This window comes from Nicotiana tabacum, chromosome 8 (genome assembly GCF_000715075.1).
Source record: "Nicotiana tabacum cultivar K326 chromosome 8, ASM71507v2, whole genome shotgun sequence".
NCBI lineage: Eukaryota > Viridiplantae > Streptophyta > Magnoliopsida > Solanales > Solanaceae > Nicotiana > Nicotiana tabacum.
In genome coordinates this window covers 119,840,888-119,860,597 of record NC_134087.1, presented here as the reverse complement: position 1 = coordinate 119,860,597, position 19,710 = coordinate 119,840,888, and the positions used below count along the sequence as shown (strand labels likewise).

At 43.7% G+C, this 19,710-nt stretch overlaps 1 protein-coding gene across 3 annotated transcripts; it reads right to left on the bottom strand.

The window, feature by feature from the left end:
* Positions 1-243: 243 nt before the first annotated feature.
* Positions 244-18,795, bottom strand: LOC107832634 (uncharacterized). Of its 3 annotated transcripts, none has more exons than XR_001658614.2 (3): positions 18,068-18,795; positions 1,475-1,993; positions 244-658 (listed from the first exon to the last, which is right to left on the bottom strand). XR_001658614.2 is itself a non-coding variant. In XM_016660495.2 (2 exons), the coding sequence occupies exons 1-2, from the start codon at positions 18,646-18,648 to the stop codon at positions 1,549-1,551; spliced, it is 1,026 nt and encodes a 341-aa protein (XP_016515981.1). In that variant the 5' UTR covers positions 18,649-18,795; the 3' UTR covers positions 1,411-1,548. The 3 variants fall into 3 exon arrangements, 1 of the variants encoding a protein (XP_016515981.1); XR_001658615.2 differs by having other exon boundaries at positions 244-630; XM_016660495.2 differs by lacking the exon at positions 244-658 and having other exon boundaries at positions 1,411-1,993.
* Between the last annotated feature and the right edge of the window lie 915 nt (positions 18,796-19,710).

The following is a 19,710-nucleotide window of genomic DNA, read 5'->3' as shown; positions in this document are numbered from 1 at the left end:
TGCCTAAATAGTTTACCACTTTCCATGTACGTCCAAGAAAGTCTGACTCTGAGCTTTCAACAATAGCGAAAATAAAGTTCAGTTTTCTGTAATCCTATAGGCTTTGAGTAATATGTGAACTAACTCCAAAGAAAAAAAGTGAACCAACTCTTAACCAGTTATCTGTCCATTTTCGCGGTGGTCTTTTTTTCTTTTTCTTTTTGTCATACACTGATACACAATCTAGCACAAACTTGCTTGAAATTTACTCCAGATAACTCATTTTCCTATATTCAAGGAGCAACTTACATCTAGGATTACCCATGCGCAGTGTTTATACCAAACAATATCAATTAATCAGAGTTAAGTGACATATTGAGGTAAAAATACACATTTATTAACCAATGATTAATTGATAAAAGTGTATGTAGATGACACGTGCCATTTGTCTATTGCTTTGCATGAACATCAAGTGTGGATAACTTTTTTTCCTGTTAACAGGTTCCTCTCTATGTCACGTACTTGACAGTAAACAGGTGAACGATAATAGGCAGAAGTAGGTCCGCGGCCAACTGGCAGTGCAAGATGAAAACATGGCTCGCCATAAGCATCAAATCATCATCAATTTCTGAGCACCACTATGACTTCTGCCTGCCAGGACAAGGCATGACCAGCAAAGCTGTAAGGATACATTGCAATGTCACCAAATCACATAGAGTCAGCAACTATAATCTGGGACAAAAAATTGCAATCACATAGAATTATAGGCACTTTTTTCACTCAACACCATCTTTACAATCTTAAGTGGTCAGGACCATCTGAGGAAATATCACAAAAGAGCTCCAGTGCAATGTATATCAACCCTTATTTACCTTGAACCAGTATCGGTCTCAGTTACCAGGTCGCATGATACGTGTGGAAAAACCTAGCAAGTGTTCTAATGAGGTTGCATCAAGTTGTGGAGAAAAATAATACCAACCCCCCCCCCCCCCCCCCAAAGAAAAGGTACAATCAAACCGAAACAAATTAACAAAAAAAATTCTACTGCTTAAAAAACTATGTAATAAGTTTAATTAAAGATGTCTGTAATCTGCTATCAGGAAAAAGAAAAAAAAAAACAAGAGGGAGAAAACGAAAAGAACCCAAGGATTTTCTGAAGGGACAAAAGTAGAAATGTTGCTCAATGTCAAAATATAACGGATGTAATCAGCGTTGAATCCAATAAATGCAAGATCCTAGTGCATTTGCTTCTTGATCAGACCTAAAATCACAAGCAACAGAACAAAAGAGCTTGCATTAACGTCATCTATATTCTTTCGAGCAAATAATGATATGAAGGGGCAGGTCCGAACCAATGAAAAACCAATCCTTCCACCACCCAAAGTCCAAAAAAATTCCATTTTGCCCTAAATATTCAAACTATTAGACCTTGCTAGTATTCACAGTTCCATTTCAAGCATGTCCTATATTTACATCCAACATCTGCACTATCTACCTGTGTTCATACGGTCACCCCCCGGCAATCTGAATACCTGTGTTCAATACCCCTGGCAATCAGAACCAAAAGACTCATGAAGATCCTCCAAGAACTCTCCTGAGGTCAGATTTCTGTGCTTCTGTGAGCCTTGATGGATACTTAACATCCATCTTGATTCTTAGATTTCCTTTTCTCCGAGGATCTTTTGAAATTGGCATCCCTTCATTTGGGACAACCACCTCATGGCCAGGTTTGACAATGTCAGTCAATGGGATAATGAGATTTCTCCCATCCAGTGTCGTAAGCTCCAGCGTTCTCCCAGTGAGAGCTTCAAGAAGTGAAATCTCTTGATTGACAATAAGGTCATTCCCATCCCTTGCATAGAGATGATGAGGTTTTTCCTCGATAACGAAAACCAGATCGGCGGGAATAATACCAGGTTCCTGATTTCCCTTTTCAGGAAAGGTTACCTTGGTGCCCTTCTTCCACCCAGGCTTTATCTCGATGGTCAATATCTCCTCTAGAGTCCACAGCTTCCTGCAATAGAACAATATACATGTCACAACAAAGTAACTAACATTGATGAACATCCTATAAAATTACAGAATGTATCATCAAAAACTCATCACATAACATCTCTATAGATCCAAAAAATACAAAATCCATGAAACTACAAATATAAACACAGGATTCATACAAACATCTCATGTCTAAAGGCAGAGGATGGTGAATCACAGAACTTATGTTCCAACAGGGGAAGTTCATTTCTCTATGGAGTGACATCATTACTCTACACACGAAGAAAGTCAGCTAATAATCAAAGTTTTAGATACCCAACCGAGATCATTAGTACTTAATGAAGAATTTGCATTCATACCACAGAGAAATCCAAAGCAACATAAACCATTTCATATATTCACATACTTCCTATCTCAAAAGTTTCTCCAGCTAATCTCAACTAAAAGATCGTCAAGCACAACTGAAAGGCGGAGACATAATGGATGACCACAAAAGAATAACGATAGAAAATGTTCAAAATGAACAGAGCTAACTAAGAAGATTGTGGGTGATGATACTGACAGTTTAACTATTTCACTATTACTGTAAGATGGAAGAGTGCATCAGACAGTTATAGAGAATAGTTATGAGGTTTTGAAACAATTTTTTTTAATTCAAATAAGATAGGATTTAGGGGTCGAAAGGAATCTGGTTGAAGTCTAAGAACTGCACATATTAAGTATTTAAAAGAAAGCAATAGTACTTAGCGGAAAAATCATGATTCATAAAATTTATAATTGCAAACAAAGATGTATATCATATCTAACGATAAAAAGGAGCAGAAGAGCATATCGGCCCATTCACACCACAAAATTAAACCGAAAAGCAATGTTGCTCGGACTCTCCAAAAGTGCTGCCGCATCCGTGTCGGATCCTTCAAAATACACTAAATTTGGAGGATCCGACACGTACCCAACAACATTTTTGAAGAGTCCGAGTAACATAGCCAAAAAGTTTCAAAAGTATTGGCATCTTACAAAAACGTCAAAATTTAGACTGCTCAGTTCTGTAAACAGTTCTAAAACATCCAAGAGATTTTCCATTGTTTTAATGAAATTTTCTTTATACAAACTGCCAATGATGACAGCCACTGCAAAACAGTTCCATGTGTGTTCATAAAGAGAGTTAAACTAAGAGAAATCCAAAGAAGAACAGATGAAGACAGAAAGAGAATATGTGTGCATGAAAATTATAAACAAAACGTGAAATGCGAACAATGAAATTTAGAAAATAAAATACTTTCACAAAGATGCTGCAAATAACGAGGTCTCTCTCTCATGGGTCATAACCACAAGAAAACCAACATGCCTCTGATTCTGAACTAGACCAAAGAAAGAACAAAATCACAAGTTGACAGAGTTCCCAAAAAAGCATAGAGAAGCACCAAAGTCTGTTGGCGCTTTAAGCGCAAAATATAATCGAAGCGTAGGCTTTAGTCAAGAAATGGGCCAACAAGAAAAACTAAAAAAATATATATGTAATTACTTGGACAAGAGTATTGACAGAAGCTATGAATAGTATTCTTATAGTAGTGAAGTTCTTCTTATTCCTACTATCATTCACTATAATTTGTTAAATAGGAGTATATCAGTTTGCCAAATGCCTGCTTAAAAACAGAGCTCATGGGCGATGAGGCACATGTTTAGAACCTTGGTGGTAGAACTAAAGCACCACCTAAACGAGACGAAAAAGGGATTCATCTAAGTTCAACTGAACCTTTAACGACACTGCAAATTGAGGTATAACGGTAACAAGATACCCTAACTTACTTTGCAGGATTGGTCTCGATAAATGTGCAATCATTTCTGAATTATGTGAATAGTGAATGTATGAGGAAAGTGATATTTTTCTTATAAAGATGAGGTAACATATTATCTCACTGCAAAATTGGGTCAAGGACTAAAGTTCTTCCACTTGCTACAAAGTATTTTTTGGGGTAAAGTTACGGAGGCGTGTGTGACACAATGCTAGAGGTGAACTCTTTTTTCTTTTCAATAACCTTGGTGTCCATATGCCTTAGAGCCTTGATGACAACACTGAAGTGCCCGCTAAGCGGGGCAAAACACTCAATATGATTTGAGCCTCGCTTTAGGAATAAAGCGCGCTTTAAGCGCGCCTTTGACACACTTATCCATGAGACGGTCAGGTCAGGACTACAGAAAAACAAGAAGTCAAGCATTGAGCATGAAAAAGTCGCTGCCAATCACTTCGGGCATCTATACTAGACAAATGTAAGGCCAGGAAAGCTCAAAGATGATGATTACATAGGAACGAATATAGCGAACATGAGGGACATCGGGTTTGTCATTTTCGGTGTCTAGCGATTCATTTACAAGAATGGTTGTATCAGGTACTTTTACTGAAAAAATATAAGGAATTTACGACCAATTTGCCAATCACACCTTTCAACCCTTCCGTAAGCAGCTTTGTGCAGATCATATAGAAACATCTCACAGGAACAACCAACAAGACTAATAGGCATGTAGTTTGAAAGCTCATTTGTCTCACTTTTCTTAGGAACCAAAGCACTATAGGTAGCATTGAAACTCCTTCCAAGATGCTCATGCATATGCAATTGATTTCAAATAGAAAGCCATTGAATAACCACTGTTATCAGGAGCTTTGTTCGCAACAGTCTCTAATCACTCTCGAAAACTCTTCTACATGGCCTAAACAGTAACGGAATTGGAAGCTTGCCACTTGTCGAAGTATAGAACCCTAAAATGTGTGATTCTAAACTCCTTTTTTAATTCTAAGCTCCTCTTTCAACCCATGGATACATTGAAACTCCTTCCAAGATGCTCATGCATATGCAAGTGATTTATAGCAAGAATTGGTTCTGATTCAACCACTGACCAAGATTTCAAATAGAAACCCATTGAATAACCAATTATATCAGGAGCTTGGTTCGCAACAATCTTTAATCACTCTCAGAAACTCTTCTACGTGGCCTAAATAGTAACAACGAAATTGGAGGCTTGCTACTTGTCTAAGTATAGAACCCTAAAATGTGTAATTCTAAACTCCTCTTTCAACCCATGGCCAGTCAAAAGGCTGATGGGCTGCTTTGGATGTATTCCAATGGGTCATGTCATGAGAATTGAGAGCAACATGAGAGAGGGCTTGAAGAATTAACAGGACAGCTGGGCCAAATTTAAAGCCAAGCCCATGGAAGAAATATGGAATGAATTATGGGCTATGGAATGAAACTCAAAAGATTCAGAATTTGAATCTTTTGAATGAAACACGCGTCGAGCCAATTTACTTTTTTGTATTGCTTTGCATCTGCTTGATGCCTAGTAATGAATTACTTTACTTCACAAAAAAAATGCAACACGCGTCGAGCCTACACGCCACCGTCTGATTGGATCGTATAACCTCTCATTACCCAAGCTTTTCTTTGGCTCAAGTAAAAATGTAACATCACCAGCATCGGAACGGGTTTCTAAGCTAATGTGAGCAACAAATTCAAATCGGGGATAAATGTTGATTCACCCAAATCAGAGTAGACAGTACTTTCTCGCCAACTTTAATCTCAACATTTATGAATTTCTTGATGTGACAATTAGATAAGCAATCTAGCACATTTCAAGAGTTCCCTATCCTTGATGTGGGAATTAATGGAAGAGGTTAAAAGAAGAGAGGTGGATAGGAACTCCCAGAAGTCTGACCCATGTTTACTGGGGCTTCCTATCAACTTGATTCTTCAGTTACTGATCTCTGAGTTTGATTTCGTTAGCTTCAGTGATAGACAAATGTTCAAACAAAAAGAATTATTATTGCGTTAGAAGACTTGTACAGAGGATTTCCGAGAATGTTAGGCCCATGAGAAAATCTTAAAAGAAGGGGGTTAGGGATCATGTGACCGACATGGACCTCTTAAGAACATAAGGAAATCCACTCCAAAGAAAAGGGAACATTCTTCAATCATCAACAGATTAAATACGTGTTGACACCCTTTCTTAAAGCAACATCTCAGCATGCCCTTGCAATAATTTCACAACTTCAAATAGCTTCTGCAAGGAAAGGTTGAGCTGGAGGGGGTTTTATTGAGAGGGTTCCTTTTGTACATACCTCCCAAATTGATTGCAGGAAGAGATGAGTTTTATTGATCCGAAATATCTTTTGTTCCTTTCCTTTCCATAAAGTCCACCATACAACCTCCAAATTTACTTTGTGATCAATGATCAGTGTTGACAGAGAAGTTCATTAAGACTTGAGATAAGGAAGTTCCTCCTCTGCCTCTAATACATAACAATACTGACATAACTATTCGTATCTGTTAAAGCTTTAGAACAAGAGATAGCCATATAACTAATCATTTTCTCCATTTATTGCGGACTTCCTCTGGTCTATTGGATGCTAGTAGAGGATTTGGCAAAACCAGAACAATCATGGCCCTATAAGCATATTACTAAAACTCTTTTGCTTTCTTTCAATACACTCACACCATTTGTCCTTTTTTATCGGCTTTTTTTAATCTAGAAAATTGTATGACCAACTATGAAGAGATTTTTCCTTTCCATGATTTGAATGAACTGCTTTGGAGGGACTGCTTCTATCATCTTCCTAACTGTATGCGGCGAAATTAGAAGGCCTAATTTCTTGCTATCGAGTCACTTCAGAAGAACACCTCGAGACCCCGAGGATGCGAAGCTGTGACCGAGTTTCCTTCCCTCGGAGCTCGTCGAGGTCCGACTTAAAGAAGATACAGATCGAGGCTAGAGTCAAATGGGGAATTTCCAAGGCATACGGCTAAGTCTGACAAAGCCGGCCTACCCAGGGCCTGTATCAAGGCGTCGCGTCTAGCTGTCCCATCTCCATGCTTTTATAATTAATGTATTTTGTACTATGGCGAGATTCCCCTCCTATATAAAGGGGATCCTCATCACTTTGTAGGGGGCTGCTGTTGCTCCAACTATTCTACACAAGATCAATAACAACTCTCTCTCTCTTCTCTCTGACTTACTCGCTCGAGGCTACCTTCTTCATTTATTGCTTTCATACTTGTTCTTCATTTATTGCTTGATATTGGCATAAAGAGCCTTCTTTAATTATATCCTAATTGTTATTCCCTTCGCGGTTACCCCGACAGTTCGAGCTCGAGCCCAAGCATCGACCTCGAGGCCTTTCATCGGTTAGCCCGAGGCCCTGACGGCTAGCTCCTCGGTTTGATTACAACTCCGTTTTAGTTCGTATTTCGTCGTTAAGCTTCACAAACCTAGCATCCACTGCTCTAACTACTAGCATAAAAATAGATCACATATTTTTAGAGTCTCATTAACAAATTTAATTGTTATTACCATTTTCACTGTAAACAGTTTGGCGCCCACCTTGGGGCTAAAAATAATGGTGATTATTTTCTTATTGGTTTCATTGCACAACGCAAGTTATCTTTCACACTTTTTCTTGTCCAAGATCTTCGATTTCAGGTCAAAATGTCTGGCTCAGTAAACAGAGTCGAGAACGACAACCTCGAAAACCACAGAGAAAACGGTGTGGTTGTTCCAGTTGTTGGCGCGCCACCGCAGAACCCTAATAACACACCTGGACTGATTCCAGCAGACGCGGATTCGCAAGTCGCGCAGCAGGTCGACGAAACCTCACACACCAACAGGAGCATACGACATGGTGACCAACAGGAAGCCCAAAAAATCCCAGCCCGGGAAGAACAGGAAGTTAGTCTTCATGTTATTTTTGAAATGTTGCAGGCACAACAGTTGGCTATCGCTCAATCGCAAAGCCACCCGAAGACTCCCAGCACAGTAGCACCAGAAACTACTCCCCCGGTCGAACCGGTACGGGAGAGATCGAGCAACAACGGATCAGTAGCCGATCCCGCCATCGTGAAAATGCTGAAAGACCTCACCCAAAGGAGCGAGTCAGGCGAGAAAACGATAGCGGCCAACGATTAGAAGGTCGAAACCTATAACTTCAGAGTCGACCAAATCCCGAGCGCACCCCCGGTCCTCAAGGGTGTGGATTCGAAGAAGTTCATGCAAAGGCCGTTCCCCGAAGAAGCGGCCCCGAAACCCATTCCAAAGAAGTTCAGAATGCCGTAACACCCTAAGTACAGCGGGACCACAGACCCCAATGAATACGTTACTGCCTACACCTGTATAAAAAACGATGAGATCGAGTTCATCTTACTGAAGAAATTCGGAGAAACGCTCTCGAAGGAGGCCATGATGTGGCATCACAACCTAGCTCCCAACCCCATAGATTCATTTGCCATGCTAGCAGATTCCTTTATAAAGACGCACGCTGGTGCCATCGAAGTAGCGACAAGAAAGTCCGACGCATCCGAGATTAAGCAAAGGGAGAACGAAATGCTACGAGAATTCGTATCTCGTTTCCAGACGAAACGAACGGATCTACCCCGATCTCCGATGACTGGGCGGTGCATGCCTTCTCTCAAGGCATGAAGGAACGAAGCTCGGTGGCTTCAGGACAGTTGAAACAGAACTCGATCGAGTATCCAGCTAAGACCTGGTCGAACGCCAACAACCGGTACCAGTCGCAAATCAGGGTCGAGGATGACCAGCTGGGAGCCCCCTCGGGCTCAGTATACCCAAACATGTTCCTGGCAAAGAAACCGAAACCAAACAAAGAAAGATACCGGCCGTACGCCGAAGATAGGAGGAATGCCCCGAGACGCAACCTACCTCGCAACGGTCGGAGAATGGATCGAGAACAATATCCTCGAGGACTCGTCAACGGAGCCAGATTCGACGGAGACACAAGGCCAGCGGGGGCGCCTCGCCCATCAGAATACAACTTCAACGTCCTGTATCAGACATCATGTTCACCGTCAGCAAAACCAAGGACACCAAATGGCCCAGGCCTATTCAGTCGGATCCTTCCTAGAGGAATCACAGCTTGGTATGTGAACTACATAATACGCGCGGCCACAGGACCGAAGATTGCCACCAGCTCCGAAAGAAAATAGCCAAGCCACTCAATAAAAATCACCGCCGAGAACTTTTGAGCGATCGGGCTCGAGTTCAGTTCCGAGTAAGAAAGGCGGCCAAGAAGAACGAAGCAAATGGGCCGCGACATATTACCATGATAGTGGAGGAGCGACAACACTCTCCAGGAACTTGTAAAGAGGAGGATATAAATGTCCATTACTAGAGAAAAACGGACCCGGGGATACGTACCCGATGCCCTCGCATTCGGCGAGGAAGGCTCCAAAACCTCACCCCAACCTTATAACAACGCACTGGTAACCTTCTTCCTCATTCGATACATTTCAAATAAAACATGTGCTCATGAATTCAGGTGGCTCGACCAACATTATCGGGTCGAGGTGATAGAGCAGCTCGGACTGCCGGACCAAATCACGCCCGCCTCTCAAATCTTTGGCAGATTCAACACAGCGATCAAAACGACGAGAGGAGAAATCATTCTCTCAGTCAGCATGGCCAGCGCGGACCGAAACGCCAAGTTCCATATCGTCAAAGGAAACGCAAGGTATAAACGCCTTATTCATACGGCCGTGGACGCACCACATGAAGGCGATATCGTCCCTTCTTCGCAAAATGATGAAATCCCCAGCAAAGGACGGAATTAAAACCGTCAACGGGGAGCAGCACGCGGCAAGGGAAGTGTTCACGTTACGTAACGTAGCGCCGACACTAATATCTCCACTCTCGAAAAGAGTCAAGGGCAATCAAACCATCTCTTCGGCTAAGCCCGATTAAATACAGCGGAGGGCCGTACAGAGTCCTCGCTCCAAAACAGCAGGGACACATCGGGCCTCGGAACATCACCTACGCACCCCGCGATAAGGTAAGACCACCTCCCTCCTTCGTTATTTTACACTAACCAATATGCAGGCACCCGATCAGGGCGTCCGGAAGTGTTAACTCAACCCGAAGATCCCAAGGCCTTAATGGCACCCATTGCACTCTTTCCCTTCGGCCGAACTTTCGTCTCGAAGAGGGTTTCGCCGGCAAGGTTCTTAACGGGACGACACGCCGCCTAAGGAGGATCCAACAAGCTTGCAGGGCTTCTTTTGCAATCGACCCCGAACACTAGAGGGCACCCCCTTTGAGAGGTCATCCGCTCGAGAGAGCCGGGGAACGACAAACTAAGTTCCGATAGGAAACAATGTACCGGGCCAAACGGTCAAAAGAGCCGTGTCTGCACAAGCCGGGCTCACGGCAACAAAACAACATGTACTTATGCCAAACGATCAAAGAATACCCTTCGCTAAAGTGTCTCGTACTCCAAAGAAAGTTCAGCATTTTCACAACAAGGATTCCCCCGCAAAGAACGCTCTGAAATACTCGAAGACTAGCGTCAACAACTCGGCACCCACACGACCCTAGGGTCGGAATCTCCAAAAATATAAGCCATTAATGAGGCAACTCCGAGCTCACGAGCGACGGCCCCCGAGCCTAAGCAAACTCGATGACTGTCACCAATCGCCATTCGTTAAAAAATCCGGGGCCGTAAGACCCCAAGCGGGCAGACTCGGTCTCAAATGAAAACTCACATCGAGTATCAACAACTACACTTGTAAGACCTCAACAGGCACGAAAAAACTATAAGACCTCAACAGGCATGAAAAAACTGTAAGACCTCAACAGGCATGAAAATACTGTAAGACCTCAACAGGCATGGAAATACTGTAAGACCTCACAAGCATGGAAATACTGTAAGACCTCAACAGGCATGGAAATACTGTAAGACCTCAACAGGCATGAAAAAGCTGTAAGACCTCAACATGCATGGAAATACTGTAAGACCTCAACAGGCATGAAAAAGCTGTAAGACCTCAACAGGCATGAAAAAACTCTAAGACCTCAACAGGCATGAAAAAGCTGTAAGACCTCAACAGGCATGAAAAAACTCTAAGACCTCAACAGGCATGAAAAAGCTGTAAGACCTCAACAGGCATGAAAAAACTGTAAGACCTCAACAGACATGAAAATTTTGTAAGACCTTACTACAGGCATAAAACTCGATCCCGAAGTTTAGACTATATGTCGCATTTGTAAGACTCCCGAAAGGGCATACCCTCGATGTAGACGCCTAAACTACCACACTCGAGATCATAAATGGCTCCGGCCAAACGCAAATGACTACGGTCAATACGGCTGCACCAGCCAAATTATCGTGACTCGGGGACGCCCGACCGTCGCTATAAAATCACAGGCCATTACTTCGAATCTACTTCGGAAAGAACCGGTTAAACAGGCTACCCTCGACAAGCAAACGAGCTTCGACCATGTCAGCTCCAAATCACAAGGCTTCGAGTTACTCAGCCTACGAGCTAAACCTTCCGAGGTGCTCGAACATCGCCGCAAACGGCTTGAAATCGAGGTTCTTCCCGAACCGACGACGGGTCAAGCAAAATCATTTCAAAAAGTCCTTAACGAGAGGAAAACAAAGCCTACATATGCCCAAGGGTAAAAGCGTAAGAGCCATTGTCGCCAGCCAAACAAGCCTCAGGGCCACACACTAAAAGGTCACAACGACCAAAAGCATAAGAGCCACTGTCGCCAGCTTAAGATTTGAAAACTTGAGGGTCAAAGTGAGCTCGAGTTGTAACCTGATTCGGAGACCGGATCCAAAATAGTTAACTATACATGCCTAAGGGCAAAGCGTAAGAGCCATCATCGCCAGCTTCACGAGCCTCAGGGCCACATACATAAAAGGTCGCTTCGACCCAAGGCGTAAGAGTCATTGTCGCCAGCCCACAAAAAAAAATCTTGAGGGTCAAGTGAGCTCGAGTCACAACCCGACTCGGAGACTGAACCCAAAATAGTTAAAGTACAAATGCCCAAGGGCAAGGCGTAAGAGCCGTTGTCGCCCGCCCATGCAGACACAAAAGCTTGAGGGTTGAATAGGCTCGAGTCAAAACCCAACTCGGAGACTAAACCCAAAATAGTTGAGCAAAGCATAAGAGCTCTAACGCCAGCTTGCACTAAAGGCCGCATTAACCGAGCGCGTAAGAGCCTCCGGGCTTGCCTTATGAGCCCCAAGGCCATATCACAAATCTAAGGATTCTCACCAACTCTGAAACTGGTCCGCCTGGTCGAGAGCAAAGCAGAAAGGGGTACAAAAGAAATAAAACCTCGAGTTCTTTGTTATTTACAAAATGTGAAAAGGTACATTCCCCATCTACAAACTCGAAGGTATCGCACGCGAAGTGGCAAAGTCTACGCCCCGCCCCCGAGGGCTACGACCTATCAGCCTCGCCTTCGCTCTCCTCAACATCGGGCAGAAGTGGTCGAGCATCACGCTCGTGCGCCCTCGCTCGAGCCAGCTCTTCTGGAAGAACAAAACCCCTGGCGCCGATCTCTTCAAGTGCCCTTTTTCGGGACCCGCAACGAACATATTCCTTGATCTTCTCTTCACGATCAAGCTCAACTCGGCTTGGGCATCAGTAGCATCCTTCAAATGAATCGCCATCTCCTGATCAGCCTTAGTCCGGCTCAATGCTGCTTCAGCCCGAGCATCAACGATCTCAGCCCTGACCTTCGAAAGTTCGGACTCGAGCCTCGTAATCATATCCGCTTGAACTGAAGCGTTGTCACGAACCGAGCGGAGTTGGGCCTCGAAGGCAGGAACTTTAGCCAAGACACCTTTTAGTCATCCCTGACTCAGTCGACTTCACCCCTAAGGTGCTCCAGAGCCTCCGACTTTTTCTGCAACTGAGATAGGCAAGAAGTTAACCTAAAAGGTTAAAAAGTGAAACGCATACCACGAAAGGTTACCTGCTCCATCAAATAGCTCTCGTAATTCGAGCTCCGGTACGCCTCATATCGCCAGTGCATCAACTCAACTTCCTTCTCCTCACAAAGGAGCCTAAGGGACATGCCCTCATCCAGAGCCTAGCTCCACAACGAAGCAGTCCGGACTCAAGCTTGTCAGAGGCCTACAGGAGAAAACTCAGTAAGAAGTATAAGGCGATGACAAGGAAGGAATAGCGCAACGCTCACCATGGTATTTTGCTTCCCATCTGTACCAGGACAAAGTTCGCCACTCGCACTACTCGAAGGACGAGTGGGCCGCCAAATCCTCGGGCCAAGCCTGGCAGGTCAAGAACGTCGCCCGACGCCCGTAGAACCACTCTCGCCATAGGCAGAACTGGTAAAGCACGGGGCGCATCACATGAGAATATAGCTCCATTCTCCAACAAATAATACGGGCTCCTAAGGTATAATGCCAGCAGTCAGCACCCGGGCAAAGCGACTTGTCCATACCCAATCTCTGTTGTCCTCAACGACAGCAACGAAGGGCGTAATCAATCGACACCGTGAAGTCAGCAGACCCCGATGATCCCGAAGACCGGGGGCGGAGCTCTCCCCTCCCTGTCGGATAAACCCCGACATAGCCGCCCTAGCTGTCGCAAAGTTGAAGAACTAAAAGGCAAAAAGATATACAGGCGTGTTAATGCCGGAATGCCGAAAACATGGCGCAGAAAGAAAATGGCAACTGCTTAAAACGGGGTAACCCCTGAGAAGGCAAAAACAGCCTCATATTATATATGGGAAAGGCGGCGACGATTCGCCTACCTCAAAGCCGGTCGGGAATGCTAGCCGATGGCATCTTCTCCAATCCCGAGGCGGTACCTGACCTCGAGGACCTCTGTCAAGGTAAGGCTACGCTCCAGGGAGCCGACAACGCCTTCGCCAACACAAGGGTGGCCCCCGACTTCGAGGATCTCCATCAAAGGGAATCAAGCTATGAAGAAATGAGCATTTTTGAACGTCACCCGTATGGACCTGGCTCCGGGTGCTGGCCAAGGTCGGACAAACCCTCTTTCAGAATCTATCTACAACACCATAAGGCTATTCACACTAAAACGCGCTTCCAGGTGGTCCGAGTGCGAGCAAGTCTTCGCTCGGAGACTACTTTCAAGAGATCAAAAGCAGCCCCCGCCCACGGATCCCCGAGCAAATTTCTTCTCAAAGGTTATTACAGAACTCAACTGGTAAGTCACGACTCCGAGGCCCAAAACATTATTCTCATTTTTGCGCGAAGTCAGGGTCCCGGCGGCCCGAGTTTATCGGCCTTATTCAGGTTCAATCCAAGGAATCACAAAAGACCCCGCGCAAAGTCGTTTTCATCAACCGAAGGCCGGAAGGAATACTCGCATCCAGGTTCAGTATTAGCAACACGACAAACAGGATCGTGCATTCGGAGTCTCCGCAAACACAAATAAATACGGCAAGTATCAAAAACAGGAGTAAAGATGTCTTCATATTTCATAAATATTGGCTTACAACGGCCCTCGGGGGGTCCTTATATACAATTACAAAAGCGTGCAAGGGGCCCTTACACAGAAACAAAAAAACAAAGGGATGCCCACACGTGGTAAAAGCCTAGAGCCTAGTTTACTCTCGAAGGTCCACCTCCTGCAACAAACGCCTCCGGGCACGCATCCTCAAAAGCCTCATCCCGGCCTTCCGCACTGATATCCCCAAAAGATAGGTCGAGAAGCACGGAGGGATGAAAAAATGCCATAGCCCGCCAAAGGTCGAGGACCCTCACTGGCCAAGAGAACCTCGGAGAGACAGCAGATCTGGCGAGCATCAGCCTCGTGCACGGCTTCTTTGAATCCACTTCTTGGAACATTGAGCCGTGCAAGCTGCCAGCCTGGGCAAAGCGCCACGTCGAGCCGGGGTATGAAGGTTAGCAGCGGTGTATAATCCGAGCCCCCTTGTGAGTAGCGGTATGTAGTCCGAAGAACTTTTTACAAGCGAGGAAAGTCGACCCCCGTATATCATCGTCTCGAGCCAATAGGGACAGTGACAGATGTAACAACAACAACAACAGTGACAGAACGGTATAATCATGCTCGACAAAGGGGAGCTCAAGCAAAAGGCCACGACACAGCCTATTGAAACGCTGCCAAACAACCCTAAGGTCGTGAACTCCAAACATGGTGATCAATAATAGAGGAAGATGGCGAGGAGAAAGGGATGAATGAGCAGATGAAGACACTTGGATAGAAAAACAACACCAAAACGCCCCCATTTATAGGAGATAATGGCATGGTCGTCAAGGCCTTTGGAAGACTGATCGGCGGACGCAATTATTGCGTTCTTGAAAAACCAAATCGACGTCGGTACTTTCACCTTGGAGAACGGGAATCGACAGTGCATTGAATGATGTCGAAAAGACAAGTCCGTGGGATGTCCCAGTTATCATAAACACTCGCGCCATAGGTTGCGTCATCGGTATGACGTCGTCACGGGAAGCTTAGGGAGTCGAGTATCAGAATCGTTTCTCATCACTTCGTTCTGAGAAACGCGGAGACTACCTGTATGCGGCGAAATCAGAGGGCCTAATTTTTTGCTATCGAGTCACTTCAGAAGAACACCTCGAGACCCTGAGGACGCGAAGCTGTGACCGAGTTCCCTCCCTCGGAGCTCATCGAGGTCCGACTTAAAGAAGATACAGATCGAGGCTAGAGTCAAATGGGGAATTCCCAGGGCATACGGCTAAGTCTGACAAAGCCGGCCTACCCAGGGCCTGTATCAAGGCGTCGCTTCTAGCCGTCCCATCTCCATGCTTTTACAATTAATGTATTTTGTACTATGGCGAGATTCTCTTCCTATATAAAGGGGATCCTCATCACTTTGTAGGGGGCTGTTGTTCCAACTATTCTACGCAAGATCAATAACAACTCTCTCTCTCTCTCTTTTCTCTCTGACTTACTTGCTCGAGGCTACCTTCTTCATTTATTGTTTTCATACTTGTTCTTCATTTATTGCTTGATATTGGCCATAAAGAGCCTTCTTTAATTATATCCTAATTGTTATTCCCTTCCCGGTTACCCCCGACAGTTCGAGCTCGAGCCCAGGCATCGACCTCGAGGCCTTTCATCGGTTAGCCCGAGGCCTGGACGGCTAGCTTCTCTGTTTGATTACAACCCCGTTTTAGTTCGTATTTCGTCATTAAGCTTCACAAACCTAGCATCCACTGCTCTAACAACTAGCATAAAAATAGATCACATATTTTTAGAGTCCCATTAACAAATTTAATTGTTATTACCATTTTCCCGGTAAACACTAACGTAGATATAAATTACTCGTTCATCATCAGAAACAACTGTTGCTAAAAAAGGATAGAAACATATGAGAGAGGGGACAGAAAATGGGATTGCATGGTTGGCTTTGAAGGAATAATGAAGGATGGTTAAGAGGTTGCACCTAGGAAGGAAGAGAAAGAGGAGAACTTCTCAGTGGTTCAGGTGTTGATTGAAGTTACCACAGAACTGTTGAACTTCTAGAGAGAGAAGACTGTATCTCTGCAGAGAAGGGGTTTTGCAATATGTAGCAGATATTTCCTTTGTGGAAGATCAAAGGAATCTACTAATTGCCTACTACTGCATTGTGAAAGCAACTGGCAGATTTGTACTTTGTTTTTCAATGTCTTTGGTATTCGATGGATAATTCCAGAAGATGAGAAAGGCTTACTCAAATGCTGGAAAGTTCAGAAGACTGGCGACAGTTTTGAGAAGATTTGGAAGACAGTTCCATTATGCATCATGTGGACTATTTGGCTCGAAAGGAATAAAAGATGCTTTGAGGGGGCCTTATTAAAGGGGAAAAGCAACATGTAACTTTTGTAAGAAACTGTTGTATATAAAACTTATATATGTGGGGCAAAGAAACCAGGGTAGAAGATATGAACCAACTTTTTGAGTTCCTGGACTCTTTGAGATTAGTGCTGAGATAGAGCCTTTGTAACTTTGTTGTTGTATGTTTGCAGTACCCTCTAGGTACTTGCTTTGATAAAATTACCTTACATCTCAACCAAAAAAAAAAAAATCATGATTGAGAGGAGGAAAGAGTGACAACAATGGTTAAAAGGCTGGAAGAACGGGATATCACACGTGATGAAGAAGACATATTAGTTTGGAAAATAACCAGATAAGGAAGAGTATGTGAAATCCTACGACAATCTGTAGATTAGCACATATGAATTAACCAGTGGGTTTGGAGAATGATTTGGATATCAAAAGCCATCCCAAAGTAGCTTGCCTTGGAATGTAACTGCAAGAGATGCATGTCTGACAAGTCTGACCTTCAAAAAAGTGCATACATGGTATCCAACAGGCATTACATGTTTTGAAAATGCTCTAAAATCCCCCAATCATTATTCAAGCACTGCAGCTACGTATGGTAGATATGGTGTCTAGAGTCCACTCCGCAACTTCTTTAAAGCACAGCTGGTTATGCCCAAAACTGTGAAGGAGAAATTCTGAGGCTCGGAAAAACAGTTAGAAGCATCACAGAGTATTCACAATTCCTATGTTATATCCGGAACACTTGGTTGTAGAGAAGCAGAATATGCTTTGAAACAAAGCAGCTATTGAGAAATGTATATAATTTTGCCATTATGTTGGATTTCATAGCCTTAGTATGCTGAATCCCTTGCTGTTTTACATTGTTATGTGCACCTGCGTGATGGTATGACTGATGATACAAAGATTACTTATCCCAAAAAGAAAGGAAGGGGGGAGGAAAGTAAGATAAGAAAACCTTAATCTATAGGTACCAAACATTTGGTGCTTAAATGGCTAGAGTACTTTATATTCATGCATTTATAGTTAATTCTAGACCTAAGCATCACTGCTTGGAAGTGACCTTTTCTCGACCTAAGAATCATCCTTGGAACCTTCCAGATAACACACACATTCTATTGCAAGTTCCACATTTGGTGCTAAATACATCAATTTCCAACTAACAACTTCAGAAGATACAACCAATCATCTTCTTAACTCAACTCAAACAAGGCAGTTATGTTCCCTAAGCAACTACATGCTCCACTGCATAAAGATATGAATGCACTATGATTCTGACATTTTATCCCGCATTCAAAAAAGTACTTAGTCTCACCAATGCACATCAAAAACTCCAGATAATAAGCAACAAATTAGGCATGAAAATGAAACTTTAGCGTACAATTATGCACACACAAATCTCATTTAACTATAAAAATGTTGTTTTGAAGTTGTAAGAGCAGAAAAATCTAATCTTGCAATTAAAAGAAAGGAAATAACCTAAAAAAAATTATAATTAAACATACCCGGAAGCATCTAGAACAGTCCTAGAAATCTTCATTTTTTTCTTAGCCCCTTTATACAAATCCTCCAAACTACACAACAACGCGTTCTCCACCGGCGCCGCCTTTCTCAACCCTCCACCGGTGCCGGAGGTCCCAGCTCCAGCACCGGAAAATTCAGCACCACCATTCGTGGTACTCCTAAAAAACGCATCCCTAGACTTCCTCGGCCGCCCATTATTCTCCGACGACGAGGACCCGAACAATTCCGCATAAATATCATCGGCGTCTCGAGGATTAAAGCGGAATGTAGGGTTAGGATGGGGATTTCGCATGTTGTGGGGTCCACCTCGCGGAGGTGGTGGGACTTGACCCGATTTCAACGCCTCCTCGCCATAGAGATCGTAGATCTGACGCTTTTGTGGGTCGCTTAGAACATCGTAAGCTTCGGAGATTTGCTTGAATTTTGCCTCTGCTTCGTACTTGTTGGTGCCGAGGTTCTTGTCGGGGTGCCAGATCATCGCCAACCGGCGGTACGCTTTACGCAAATCTTCTTCACTGGCATTGCGATTAACCTTGAGTATGTTATAGTAATCGACCCCCATTTTTTGGTAGCTAGGTTCTACTCCGGTGGGATTATAGGATTGTACACAGAGAAAATGATGAATTGGAAGTGAGTGTTGGAATTGTGAAGACGTGTTGATGGGTTAAGGTAAAAGAAAGAGAGAATTTCGGGCTCGTCTTTGCTAATAACACTAATAACCATTGCGGCTGTGATGGCCCCATGTTCTGAAAAATGGCTTCTTGTGGGTGACCCACCCTCGATTTGTTTTTCGGAGAAGTTCAAATATACATTGTACTACCATAAAAGGTTTAAATATACCCTATATTATTCTTTTGATCCAAATATATTCTTATTATTATACTATTGATTTAAATATACCCATTGTCACTAAGTTTGTCCAAGATGGACATTCAATCCTATATGGCACTGACATTTAATGAGGTGGATGTCACGTGGCATACTACCTCAGTGTCCTTAACCCATTTTACCCCTCCCTTCTTTTCTTTTTTTCACCACTAAAATTTCCTTCCTTTCCACCAATATTGTCACCATTACCGCCACCATAAACAATTCACCTCGACGTGCATTATGCACCATAAACATGGAATTAATCTTATTATGACTATATAATCCCTTCTTTGTAACTTGTACCCTAATTTAGCATGGAATCACTCTTGTTATATGCAATTTCAAGTGCCATGGTGATCGGGAAAAGTATCACAGAAAAGACTCATTACAGGAACAACGAAAGAGGTTTCCAATAGCAAACGTTGCTGGAAAGCGTTCAATGCTCCGCCACTTTTCATTATATCTTTCACGACAGACTAATAATATTCTTTCAGCTTTTTGAGCATACACGTGTAGTGCAATTTCAGCCACCTTAGTCGAACTAGCCGAAAAAGCTTCACAAAAAGAGAATCCCCGACGAGGGTTCTTCTCACCTCCTAATCGCATTGCCGGCAACGTCTTTTTCCTAAATATGATTTTTCGGCGGGCTGGAACCCACCAGATTACGTGACATCCGTTAAGTTAGGGCCGTTGAGGTGGCACGTCATGTGGCATCCAACTCATCAAATATTAGTGTCACGTATGATTGGATGTG